This window comes from Dendrobates tinctorius, unplaced genomic scaffold (assembly GCF_039654945.1).
Source record: "Dendrobates tinctorius isolate UK_male_01 unplaced genomic scaffold, ASM3965494v1 ptg000161l, whole genome shotgun sequence".
In the NCBI taxonomy this organism is placed as follows: domain Eukaryota; kingdom Metazoa; phylum Chordata; class Amphibia; order Anura; family Dendrobatidae; genus Dendrobates; species Dendrobates tinctorius.
In genome coordinates, this window is record NW_027361828.1 from 6,343,290 (window position 1) to 6,355,901 (window position 12,612).

General features: G+C 42.9%; 1 protein-coding gene across 1 annotated transcript in view; it reads right to left on the reverse strand.

The window, feature by feature from the left end:
- FREM3 (FRAS1 related extracellular matrix 3) overlaps positions 1–9,990 on the reverse strand; it is a 116,462-nt gene extending 106,472 nt beyond the window's left edge. The window contains exons 1-2 of the mRNA XM_073549760.1: positions 4,965–9,990; positions 3,470–3,559 (exon numbers count right to left, since the gene is read on the reverse strand). Coding sequence (XP_073405861.1) covers positions 3,470–3,559; positions 4,965–9,990 — 5,116 coding nt within the window. The remainder of the gene's footprint in view (positions 1–3,469; positions 3,560–4,964) is intronic.
- Between the last annotated feature and the right edge of the window lie 2,622 nt (positions 9,991–12,612).

A 12,612-nucleotide genomic window follows, 5' to 3' on the forward strand; every position in this document is an offset into this window, starting at 1 on the left:
ATGTGGAAATAAATAAATATATCTCTGGAGCAATGAATATCATTAAATTAAATATGTCAATGCAAAAAAGCAAACAAAAAGCACTACACTGCAGTGAAATTTTCACCTCTTCCTGCATCTTCATTCACTCCTGGGTCATTTTGGTCCATTATCTTTCTCAGTTCGGCCAGCAGCTTGTCCCTTGCGATAAGGCAGAATTTCCCAGGAGTGCAGGTGGCTAATCGATAACTCGTGGTCTTATTCCCCTAGTGATAAACAGTTACTGTCCTGTAGGGTCGTGGGCCGGGCTTGGGGGGGGTCCCTTTGTATACCGTGCAGTGACGTACAGAAAAAAGATGGAGGCAGATTTCAGGTGCAACAGGTCCAAGTTTATTTTCCTCACCGTCCGACTGACGGCCTCAGCAGTACACCGTAATACCTTCACGGCCTTCCGTTTCCAGGCCACGCTACACACACCGTACTTTTTCACCAGGGAAGTAAACACACGTACCGTCCCTTTTTTCACTGAGCGACGATCCTGTCAGCACAGTCACTGTGGCCTCCTTAGGCCCGTACACCATCAGCACTTTTACTGGTCAGTTTTCATCTTTAATACGGTATGCTTTTCCCCGGGGCCTCGTCTGTACTGCGGTAATTCAAGTCAGGACCACCCCCCTGACTTTCTCTCTCCTCAGTCCCCTGGTTTGGCTCTCCTCACAGTGCACAAACTGTCACAGACTCCTTGTCTCATGAGCACCTTCCGGGGACTGGAACTTTCTGGAACCCTCCTGTCAAATTTATAACTTTCCCGGTTCCCTGTAACTCCGCCCCCCATGACCATCGGTTTCTAAAGCCCTAACCTGCTGTTAAGTCATGAACTTACACTCCTCCCTGCCATCTAGTGGTCAACCCAAGGTACTGCACATCACCTACACTTTCCTAGCTGTTTCCCCACTGTCATAACTGCTATCTGCCTAAAATGGGCAAACCCTCCTTCCTACTTGCTGACTAGTCCATCCATCAGGTCACCTTCCCTACAGTCCTATCTATCATCTACTTCATATATGCCTATATGTCCGCCTAAATCTATATATCTTTCTCATTCATGCTTGTTATTGCACAGACTGCAGTTCTCCTCTTATTACCGCAGAGTTTCAGCCTCTTCACGCTCAGATCCTACAACATGAGCAGAGCAGGGATGCTACTGAGCATGTGGGTCCATCAATGACAGTGACTCTACACTCCAGCTACAACGCAAACAGCGTGGGACTCTATTACATATGACGGGTTCGATTTTTTTCACATACCTCTGATTTTTCGAAAATTATTCCACCCCCATTACTACTTAGTTTTATTAAGAAAATGTACAACTTCCTGCTGTTTGCAATAAACCAATGAGACAAGAATAATTTATATAGGTCAACTAATATCATGAGTGCGCTCTCCAAATTCAACACAACACGTCACCTTTATTGACTACTGCAGTCTCAGAATTTTTCAACCTCTTAAAAACAAGTGTCTTTAGTACATATTAGGGCACATTTGGCTGTTACGACCTGCTGCGAACATGATGCACGGCCAGGCGTCAGACTTTGGCATTGCTCCTTAGGAAGATTAGCACATTCCCTATTGGCAATGGCATGCAGCTCACTAATATTCTTGCGCTGTCAAGACAGTGGTCCAAAAGGTTAAAGGTTAAATGTATTTTCTAACCATCCGTCCTTATACCCTAACCACTCTTGTAATTTGCTTCATTACACAATGTGGCACACTTTTCCCTATCTATCTAATCCATAAATGTGATTTTTTTTTTGCTGTATTTCCTTTACTGCAATCACTTCCCGCAGTGTGCATCGCTTCTCCTGGAACATGACGTCATCGGGGGCAGCGCTGCAGGTACTCACTAATTTCTTGCATCATGGCCCCCTATGAAGATGTCCTGCATCCAGGGTGGTGGACATTTCGGGAGATGTGAGTGCAGTGCTGGCACTCTGCTGCTATCTCTGCTGTCACCGTAGCTTCTAACTGAAAGAAGATGTCATCAGAAGGCAGAAAAAAATAAGTGAATAAAACCAGCATCGCCCTCAAACAAATTGTCATCAGGTGGTGTCATTCACTGCTTCTATCATTGCCCTCTGCTGACAATTAATTACAGGGTGGTCCTAGAATCTGTGCGGCGGCGCTAATGTCACTCACTGTATGTAGCTCTGCCCCTGCTGATGTCTTTCACAGACAGAAACAAGGTGCTGGCACTGCACTCACATCTCCCACAACGTGCATCACCTATTATACAAGAAGGGACAGCGATGCAAGAAACCGATGAGTAACTGCAGCGCTGCCACCTGTGATGTGCTGTTCCAGGAGGGCGATGGAAGAAGCGGGGAGGAAGTGCAGCACCAGCCTCCTTTGACATCACATTTAAGACTCTTCTCAAACGAAATGTCACATTTAGGCTGTGTGCCCACGTGGCGATTTTTTTAAGCGTTTTTGATGCGTTTTTCGGGGTCAAACTGCATCAAAAATGCTTAAAAGAAGCATCCCATTCATTTAAATGCATTTTGGCCTTTTTGTGCCAATGGATGCGTTTTTTACCGCTAGCGGTAAAAAGCGCAGCATGTTCATTAATTTCCGCTTAGGTCCGCGTTTTTGGCTATTTCCAATAGTCCAAAAGACGCGCGGAAGAAAACACATCAAAAACGCAAGTTTTTGGCGCAAAAAACGCGCAAAAAGCGCGTTTTCTGGGAAGGAGACCTGTTTCCTGAGCGTTTAAAAACGCTAATGTGGGCACATAGCCTTAGGGATTAGCTAGATAGGGAGAAGGGTGGGGTATTGTGTGATAAAGCAAATTAAAAGTGGTAAGGGTGTAAACTTAGATAATTAGAAAATACATTCTAATCAGCTTTTCACCTAATACTTATGCACCTTTTTGCAAGTGATGATGTTTCTAAGACTAGTCCAATGTTATTTTTTTATATATATTTAATATCATAAAATGGAAAAGCAGCTTCTATTTGTAAGTTATTTATTATGATGAGGAGTTCAACTCTGCCGATGGGTAATCTGACCCCTCTAAAGAGCAAGGTTAGCACATCCCATCATGTCCTAAAAAGATGTTGTCCCCTGTATGTAGCTGTACGGCTGCAGTGCTTTCCCAATAGCAGTATGTTATCATGGTCTTGTTTTGTCCCAAAATTGGTTTGAATTAGCTTAACAGCTCACACTATTATTGCTTTTTATAAAGTTTATGAATATGATGCCAAATTGTGTATTTCCTCATGCAAATAGTGTAACCCAATTGTAAAGGGAGATATAGACATCATACCTAGCTTCATAAACTCCGATTGGCTCTGAACAAATCCCATCAATAAATTATATGTATATGCTGGGAGTTGTATTTTGGAAACGGCTGAGAACCATTAGTTGGGTGGAGACATCAAGTTCATGGGTTTCTAGTATCAAATGTGCATACAAACAAAATCACAAAACTTACCATTATCTTCTACTGAGAAGCGAAAGACGTCACTTGTAGCGTTCTCACCGTCTTTCAAGACATAGCAGACTTTTACGTCATCAATATCAGCTGATAAGATCAGAAAGGGAGGAATATATGAAAAATGCAAAAACAAACATGGCAGCCTTTAAATTACATTGCAGTGGATTACTTGAACTTATCCACCTTCTAAATTTAGTAGTCAAAGTGGTCTGACGATACATAATGGCCCTGATCCATCAAACAGTTTTTCCAGAAGTATGGTGTAAAACTGTTTGAAATTTTAGGGACTTTTGAAATTTTAAAACAGTTTCGACTTGTTCCACTCACTTTTTGAAATGTGGGTGGAGCCTCACCAAAGGAGGCATGGTCAAACATGACCGACAAATTCCTCATTACTTGCGCTATGAAAGCGGAATTAATTATAACAGAAATCTACTCCAGTTACTGACTTAGAGAATTTAGCACAACGCTCATCAAGCGTGGCATGCAAAATGCCAGTCTTTTTGAATCAGGGAACAGTGATGCTGTGTCCAATATTTTTTTTATTTTTAGGATTTCTTTAGAACAATTAATTGAAGCAAAGTTTGTTAATACATAATGCCCGGAATCATCAAGACCAGCGTTGTTCACGCTGCTCGTGATGAGGGGATGTGCTGGATCAAACGCTCCTGATTCATATACTGAAGTGAGATTTCGGGTGTAGAGAACTCCACATGTTGTCATGAATTAGCTGTGACATCCCTCTCCCTCAGCGCCTCCATCCCACCCCATCTCTTGAATTAAATTTTATGAATTTTCAGAGATTTAAAACCTGAATATGGCATGAAAGCTTTCATGAATTGGGCCCTTACTTTTCTTTGAAACACAGAGAAACACAGTATAACAAACGCGTAAAAATACTCTGTTGTAAAAAAATATATATATAACCGTAAACAGCAAGTGCTAGTAAAAAGATGACAACAAAACAGTGTATTTAGTTGATACTTTTTTTGCAAAAACTGTATACTAAGCAGCTCTACCAAACATCAAGGTATAGCCATATCAGAGAAGTCCCTAAAGCCTGTTTCACACATACGTTTTTTGGCGTCCGCCAAAGTGTGAAAAAACAGATCCGTTTCTGTTTCGCCACAAACGGATGCTACCGGATCCGATTTTTGGACGGATCTGCTTTAGCCACTAATGCAAGTCTCTGGGTAAAAAAACGGATCCGCCAAAAAATGGTGGATCCGGTTTTTTTTGCAAAGCGGCGGATTTTGACGGACGTCTAAAAATGGATGTGTGATCCACCTCTTACCGATGTATTCAAAACCTGACCATGTGAATAGTACCTATATGAGCAGGATTCAGAAAGGTAATGTCCAATGTGGACACGCTGTGTAAGACGGCTTTATATATGCATGGTCCACAAGGGAGGGGTGGAGACCTTCCAATACTTGCAAAAGCAAGAAACCAATTGAATGCAATTGTTGTAACAATAATTTTTAGTACTCACCCTGGGTAAATGTTCTTGCCATGCCATTGCCATGCGCCATGTTAATAATTACTCCATGCTTTGGACCATCTGTGATTCTGTATTTCAGCAGCTTATTAGGACTGTCTCGATCTTCTGCTCTCAATGATTTACTAGTAATAAGAAATCCAAGGTGTCCAGAAGGTAGGATCTTTAATGTAGCAGCTCCTTTATTGACGACAATTTGAGGAATTCCATTATCCAGTGAATTTATTCTAACTCTTAACATTTGAGGTTTTCGTGTCTCAAAACTAGTATCAGGGAATATATAAAATTCAGTGTGTGTTCCGTCAGTTACAGTGAAAGAAAAACTATCTTCTGTAGATTCACTCCCATCATGCCTATAACTGATCAGATTTTCATTGAGGTCTTGCTTGGTGAAGGAAACGACTGGACGGCTGTTATTAAACAGAATGCTACCATGCACTGGTACCTGAGTGATTGTAAATCGCAACAAGTGGTCAGGAGTGTCCATGTCATCTGCAGTTAGTTCAAAGGGAGTAATGAGTTTGTTTTCTCCTTCATTTGCCACCAGGTCATGGATTGAAAGAACTGGTTTCTTATTGTCCACATCAGTTATTGAAATCCTGAATGTACGAAACACAGGATTGTAGCCATCTGTAACTTCAAACTCAAAACTGTCCATCTTCATCTCATCTTCGGAGGTATGAATATAATAGACTTTGTTCCCAGCCAGTTGGAGTTGGGTGAAGGTTGTGATAGGAATACCAGGCTGATCTGTACTCTCTAAATGTCCTCGACTTGGTGCTCTAGTGATGCTAAACCTTAAATTCTCATCTGGACTGTTGATGTCACTTGTGCTTAGAAGGTCTGTAGTGAGTGTTACTTTTCCCCCTTCTTTGAGTGTGACTCCTTTGTTAATTACATCTGGGAAAGCGATATCAATGCTACCAATGTTAATGTAAAAGTACCTGTCAATGAATGGGTTAATTCCGTCAGTGATATCAAATTTTATAAGGTCACGTATACCTTCTTGGCCTGCGTGAGTGTACTGAATAAGTTGTTTGTCGATTTCATCCTGTGTAAAGTTCTTTCCTACTGTGATGTTCTCCAGGAGTGCTCCATCAAGGTCAAGGCGCTGCAGCAGCCCTTGATTTGGGCCAAATTGAACTACATAGGTTAGAGACTTATCATCTGAATCTAGATCTGTGGCTTTAAGCACCTTGTTTGTAATAAGCATCGTTTCTCCTATTTCAATTTCTAGTCCATCATTGATTACCATTCTTGGGGTCTCATCATCTACAGGAATAACCATCACAAGTATTTTTTTCTCTACACTGTGCTCTCCATCAGTTAGAAGAATAGTAAAACTGTCATCCTTTGTTTCTGAGTCGTCATGCTCATAGACAATGCTAGAGCTCTCTTTTATGTCTTCCAAGGTAAAGTTTGAGACAAGAGAGGTGCTTTGCTGCAAAATTACTCTACCATGTTGAGGGGGTATGGTTATAATGAAGAGCAACTCATCTGCAGGTTGATCTGCATCTGCAGCATTGAGGATTGGAGTGTCAATCACAAGACTCATTCCCTCCATAACAATGAACTCCCGTGAGAAAATTTCTGGTTTCTCATCGTTGGTTGGGATTATAACAATAGGAAAAAAAAGGGGCTGAGAAGAATGGATACCATCTGAGCATCGGAAAGTGAATCTATCTTCTATAGGCTCCACTTCCTGGTGAATACTTTGAACATAATATATATGACCAAGACGAATATCTCTTATAGTGAATGCACTAATGGGAATCCCAGATCTAGAGCGTTCAGAGCCTGGAGCAGGGGAAATATTTTCTAGATATCCAGAGTTAGGCTGTACAATAATTGTGCACAGTATTTCATCTTTTGGTGTATCAGCATCTTCTGCATTAAGATTTTCAGGCATTATCACATTTTTACCACCTTCCAATACTGAAAATTGATCTCCCAGCTTCACTATAGGGGTTTCACTATCCACAGGCAGGATGGTGACATGTACTTTCACACCCTGCACTTTGTTTCCACCTATCACCCATTCATCAGAAAGATCTGATATTGTTAAGTTAAAGAAATCCTGCTGCTTTTGAAGCCCTATTTCTTCAGAATTATGTGCATACATGACATCGCCATTAAGAAGATCTTGCTGAGTGAATCTTTCAGCAGGCACACCATTTACCAAGATCTCCCCTCTATTAGGAGGGTCCTCCACAATAAAAGTAAGCATTAGATCATCAGTGTCAGGATCAGTGCCTTGAATAACATTAGTAGTGATCTCAGTCTCCCCTCTTTCCAGAACTTCTAAAGAAGATCCTAAAAGGCCACCAGGAAGCATTAATGTTGGGGTCTCATCATCGACTGGCTTAACAAGTACCCTTACTGTAACAGGGACTTCATGAATACCATCACTAACTACCAAGGAAACAGAATCACTGTTAGATTCATCCCCATTATGGACATAAGACACATGACCTAGTTCTATGTTAAGGAGTCCGAATGAATCTCCCAATGACATTGGCTCACCTTGATAGTGCAACTGACCATATATGGGGGATTGAGAGAGGCTGAACTTTATATTCTTTGTGTCAGTGTCCTGATCTGTTGCATCAAGTTCAGTTTTTGTAAACATGAAAGAACCCCTTTCTTGGACAGAAAAACCTGTATTGATAATTTCAGGTGGTTTGTTGTCTACAGGTTGCAAAAATATAGTAAATGTGCCTTGTACAGAATTACTTGAAGCATCTTCTACAGTAAAGTTAAACTGCAAAACTTTTGCAACAATTCCTAGTTCTTTCTCTGGAGGCCTGTAGGAAATCTTGTGATGGTTAATCTGGGCTTGAGTAAAAGAAGTCACTTGAACATCTGGTAAGTCTGTAAATACTAAATGCCCAGTCAGAACAGGGTGGTTGGGGTCAGTGTCTCTTGGATAGCTATGTATGGTATACTTAAGATTTCTATCATCTGTGTCCATGTCTGTATAACGGAGGTGCTTTCGTTTAAAAGATGTCACCTCATATTCCTTAACAGTCATATGTAAAGTTGTCCCTTGAAATAATTTTGGAGGAATGTCATCTACAGGTTCGATCCGTACAGTGAAAGCCTGGAGTCCAGACTGGTTAGGAGGATCATTATCATCCAGCACCATGAACAGTACCCGATCTAACACAGCCTCAGCATTATGTGGCCCCACATGCCTATAGTACAGTTTTCCATCTACAATGTCTCTTTGGTACCACTCACTTACCACCTTTTCATATAGTTCTTCCTCAAGAAGGTGTTTCCATTCTTCACCTTCGGCAGGGGGTTCACTTTGTCTGAGCACTAATTCGCCCAAATGACTAAGGGGTTCTTGCAATACAAAGAGAATAGTGGAGTCTTCTGAATCAATATCAGTAGCACTGAGCATAAAGGGTGAGATAAGAGCCAGACTTCTCTCTGCCAGGCTAAGTCCAGTGTTGGCATTGAGAACTGGGGGTTCATCATCTGCAGGAGACACTGTGATGGGGTAAAGTAGCTCCACCTGGTGTTTTCCATCATCCAGCCTAAGAATTAAATTATCGCTGTAAGTATCACTACCATCATGCTGGTAAATAACAAGTCCAGAATGTAACTCTTGTGGTGAAAAGTTGAAGCCATTCCCACCATTGTTGGCTGAATTGGTCCCATGTGCCAAGACTAGATATCCATGTTTGAGTCCACCTACAACACTCACTTTCACCTCCTCTAGATTATCCTCATCACTGAGTACCAGATTGTTCATTCCAGACCCTGCACCAGATAGAGGTCTTGACTGTCCTTCTAAAAGCCACAATCCAGCATTGCGAGTAGCAAGGGGTGCCAATGTATTCATAGGCTTCACCACAATCATGAAGGCAAAAGTTTCAGAGGAGGCTCCCTCTGTGTCTATCACCAGCATCTCCAGCTGCAGGATCCTCTCTAGCCAGGACTCACTAGATGGGGGCTGATAAGCTATCCTAAGCTCAGTTAAATCCCTTTGATAAAAGGAAGTTATGGGTAAGTTCTGGTCATCAGTGCTTACTAGGTAGCCAGACGTTTCTGCATCTAGGTGGCTTGTCAAGTTAAAGATGAGATCCCCAGGATCAGACTCTAAATCCTCTGCTGCCAGCATCTCTGGAGTCAGTGCAGTCAACACAAACTGGCTGACTTCCATCATGAGCATGGATACAAAGCTGGGATGAGGAGGGGTGTTCTCAACACCTTCCTTATTTCTGACAGTCAAATGAAAGTGTTCTTGCCTTGTTGCCCCATTTGCACTGGTCAGATCCACTCGCATGGGTAAGTAGTCTCTGTTTGGGGAGTTGTGAGGTGCTGTATGCAAGTAATGGTACCCAGAAATAGTAAAAGTATGACAGTCAATGCCCTGCTGATGGCTAGTGCTTATGTTGACTACATGACCATACCTTGGTAGCCCACCAGTGCCAAAAAGTGGAGTGATTCTGCAAGACTCTTTAGCAGGGTCATAGGTGAAACCCAGAACTTTCTTATCGATGGGAACACTGAGTCCATGTATCTTCTCCACCACCAGGGGTAAATTCCGGGTAACGATTTGGAGTTGCTGGAATATCACCTCCACCTCCAGGACAAGTGGCACAATCAGGGTCTCTGTAGGGGAATCGTATCTAATCTGCAGCCTTACCCTGTCCCTCAGAGGGCTGCGGGAGCCCAGGTGAGTGTATCGCACTTCTCCTTGGCCAAAGTCACAAGGGAACTTCTTAGGGGTCAGTGATCCAGGTCTTTGAGACAGGGGGTCATTGTCCAGCACGTTCACCACACACTTGTCTCCAGGCTGCACTTGTAGGACCAGGTCTTCTACCGGATCCACAAATGCTGATCTTCCGAACGGGACCCGGAGTCCTCGGTTGCTTCCAATGATGTGTTCTGGATGCAGTGATCGGGAATCAGGCAGAGCTCGTCCACAGGAGAGGAAGGTCACCATGAAGAGGTAGATGAGATGTGGGGGTCTTCTCTGAGGGGCATGGGTCTGCAGCCACCCAGCCATGTTCCTGCCCTGTGCAGAATACGATATTCCCGGGCAGGCAGGAGTGCAGAGGAGAGAGCTGCAGGTGGGGTTAGGACGCACGGCTCTGCTGGGAGATGGCCAGTGATGAGCAGGTAGTGTTCTGCTGGGAGGGGCTGGCTGCCATGGACCCCTCTGCCCCTCCTCACCCACAGACAAGGCAGAGCAGAGTGCAGCCCTCTCTCTGTGACCTTCTCCTCTGCTGCTCCCTGGACTGCTGTAATGTGAGAGCCATAGCCCTGTGTCTATATACAGCTGTGTACAGTGTCTATATACAGCTGGGCTCAGGGACACCAGCAATGCCTCTAAAACAATGTCCAGCTACAGAGATACTCATTATATATTCTTATACATCAACATCACATATGGAAGAAGCACATGTCTATACCCAACATCTTCTTCACCCAGAAGTATTCAATAGCTTTATGGTTTATGGAGCCCAAAGGTAAGTAATATCTGTATCAGATACATTTATCAGATGTTTGTATCCCGGAGTACATGATGTTGTCATACATACGGTTTTCACATATCTATATAAGGGCTCATTCAAACATCATTTTTTTTACACCAAAACACAGAATTTTTGTCACTCTTTCATAATTTTTCTCTCTATGTTTCACTCCTGGTTTTGGCAATGATAGAAAATTAAACATTGATGAAAAATCACTGACGTCTGAATGAGCCCTTACATAGAAATAGAACTAATATCTGTGACCCGTAAACATGACCATCATATGTCTCATACATTAATGTTTATACCTAGCCATAATTGTGTATGATAATACGTATGCCGTAATTGTGACAGCACCTTTGGTTTTTGGTTCATCTGATATGAATTGGGCAGCGTTCACATGTCTGTGCTGATATTCCACTTGTCTGCTCCATTTTAGGAACAGAGAAACTGGATAAGTGACATGATGCATAAGTTATGCAGAGCGACGCAGAGGAGCCCATTGATTTTTATAGGGTTCGCCTAGGTTTCGTTATTTGGAACAAAATAAAAAGCTTTGCATGCGGTACTTTCTTTATGCTCTAAAAAAAGAACACCAAACATAATAATCCCCCATAATAATCAATGAGGCACGCCGGCCCTGTTTGCATAACGAATGCAACAGATCACTTCTTCTGCTTGTCTGTTCTTACAGTGGAATACGGACACATAAACAGATACTTAGGCCGGGGTCACACTAACCGACGCAAAATACGGTCAGTATTTTACATGCGTAATACGGATGAATGACCCCTAAACAGTGATCCGTATGTCATCCGTAAGCAAGGTGTGGTTGCATATTTTGCGCATGTCAGCATCCATATGTAATCCGTATGGCATCCGTATGGTGAGATTTTGTCGCAGGCTTGCAAAATGGACATATAATGGAGCCCTATGACAGGTTTCTAAGAGAAACCATAGATATAGACACATAGAATGCATATACAGTGCCTACAAGTAGTATTCAACCCCCTGCAGATTTAGCAGGTTTGATAAGATGCAAATAAGTTAGAGCCTTCAAACTTCACACAAGAGCAGGATTTATTAACAGATGCATAAATCTTACAAACCAAAAAGTTATGTTGCTCAGTTAAATTTTAATAAATTTTAAACATAAAAGTGTGGGTCAATTATTATTCAACCCCTAGGTTTACTATTTTGTGGAATAACCCTTGTTTGCAATTACAGCTAATAATCGTCTTTTATAAGACCTGATCAGGCCGGCACAGGTCTCTGGAGTTATCTTGGCCCACTCCTCCATGCAGATATTCTCCAAGTTATCTAGGTTCTTTGGGTGTCTCATGTGGACTTTAATTTTGAGCTCCTTCCACAAGTTTTCAATTGGGTTAAGGTCAGGAGACTGACTAGGCCACTCCAACACCTTGATTTTTTCCCTCTTGAACCAGGCCTTGGTTTTGTTGGCTGTGTGCTTTGGGTCGTTGTCTTGTTGGAAGATGAAATGACGACCCATCTTAAGATCCTTGATGGAGGAGCGGAGGTTCTTGGCCAAAATCTCCAGGTAGGCCGTGCTATCCATCTTCCCATGGATGCGGACTAGATGGCCAGGCCCCTTGGCTGAGAAACAGCCCCACAGCATGATGCTGCCACCACCATGCTTGACTGTAGGGATGGTGTTCTTGGGGTCGTATGCAGTGCCATCCAGTCTCCTAACGTCACGTGTGTGGTTGGCATCAAAGATCTCGATCTTGGTCTCATCAGACCAGAGAACCTTGAACCAGTCTGTCTCAGAGTCCTCCAAGTGATCATGAGCAAACTGTAGACGAGCCTTGACATGACGCTTTGAAAGTAAAGGTACCTTACGGGCTCGTCTGGAACGGAGACCATTGCGGTGGAATACGTTACTTATGGTATTGACTGAAACCAATGTCCCCACTGCCATGAGATCTTCCCGGAGCTCCTTCCTTGTTGTCCTTGGGTTAGCCTTGACTCTTCGGACAAGCCTGGCCTCGGCACGGGAGGAAACTTTCAAAGGCTGTCCAGGCTGTGGAAGGCTAACAGTAGTTCCATAAGCCTTCCACTTCCGGATGATGCTCCCAACAGTGGAGACAGGTAGGCCCAACTCCTTGGAAAGGGTTTTGTACCCCTTGCCAGCC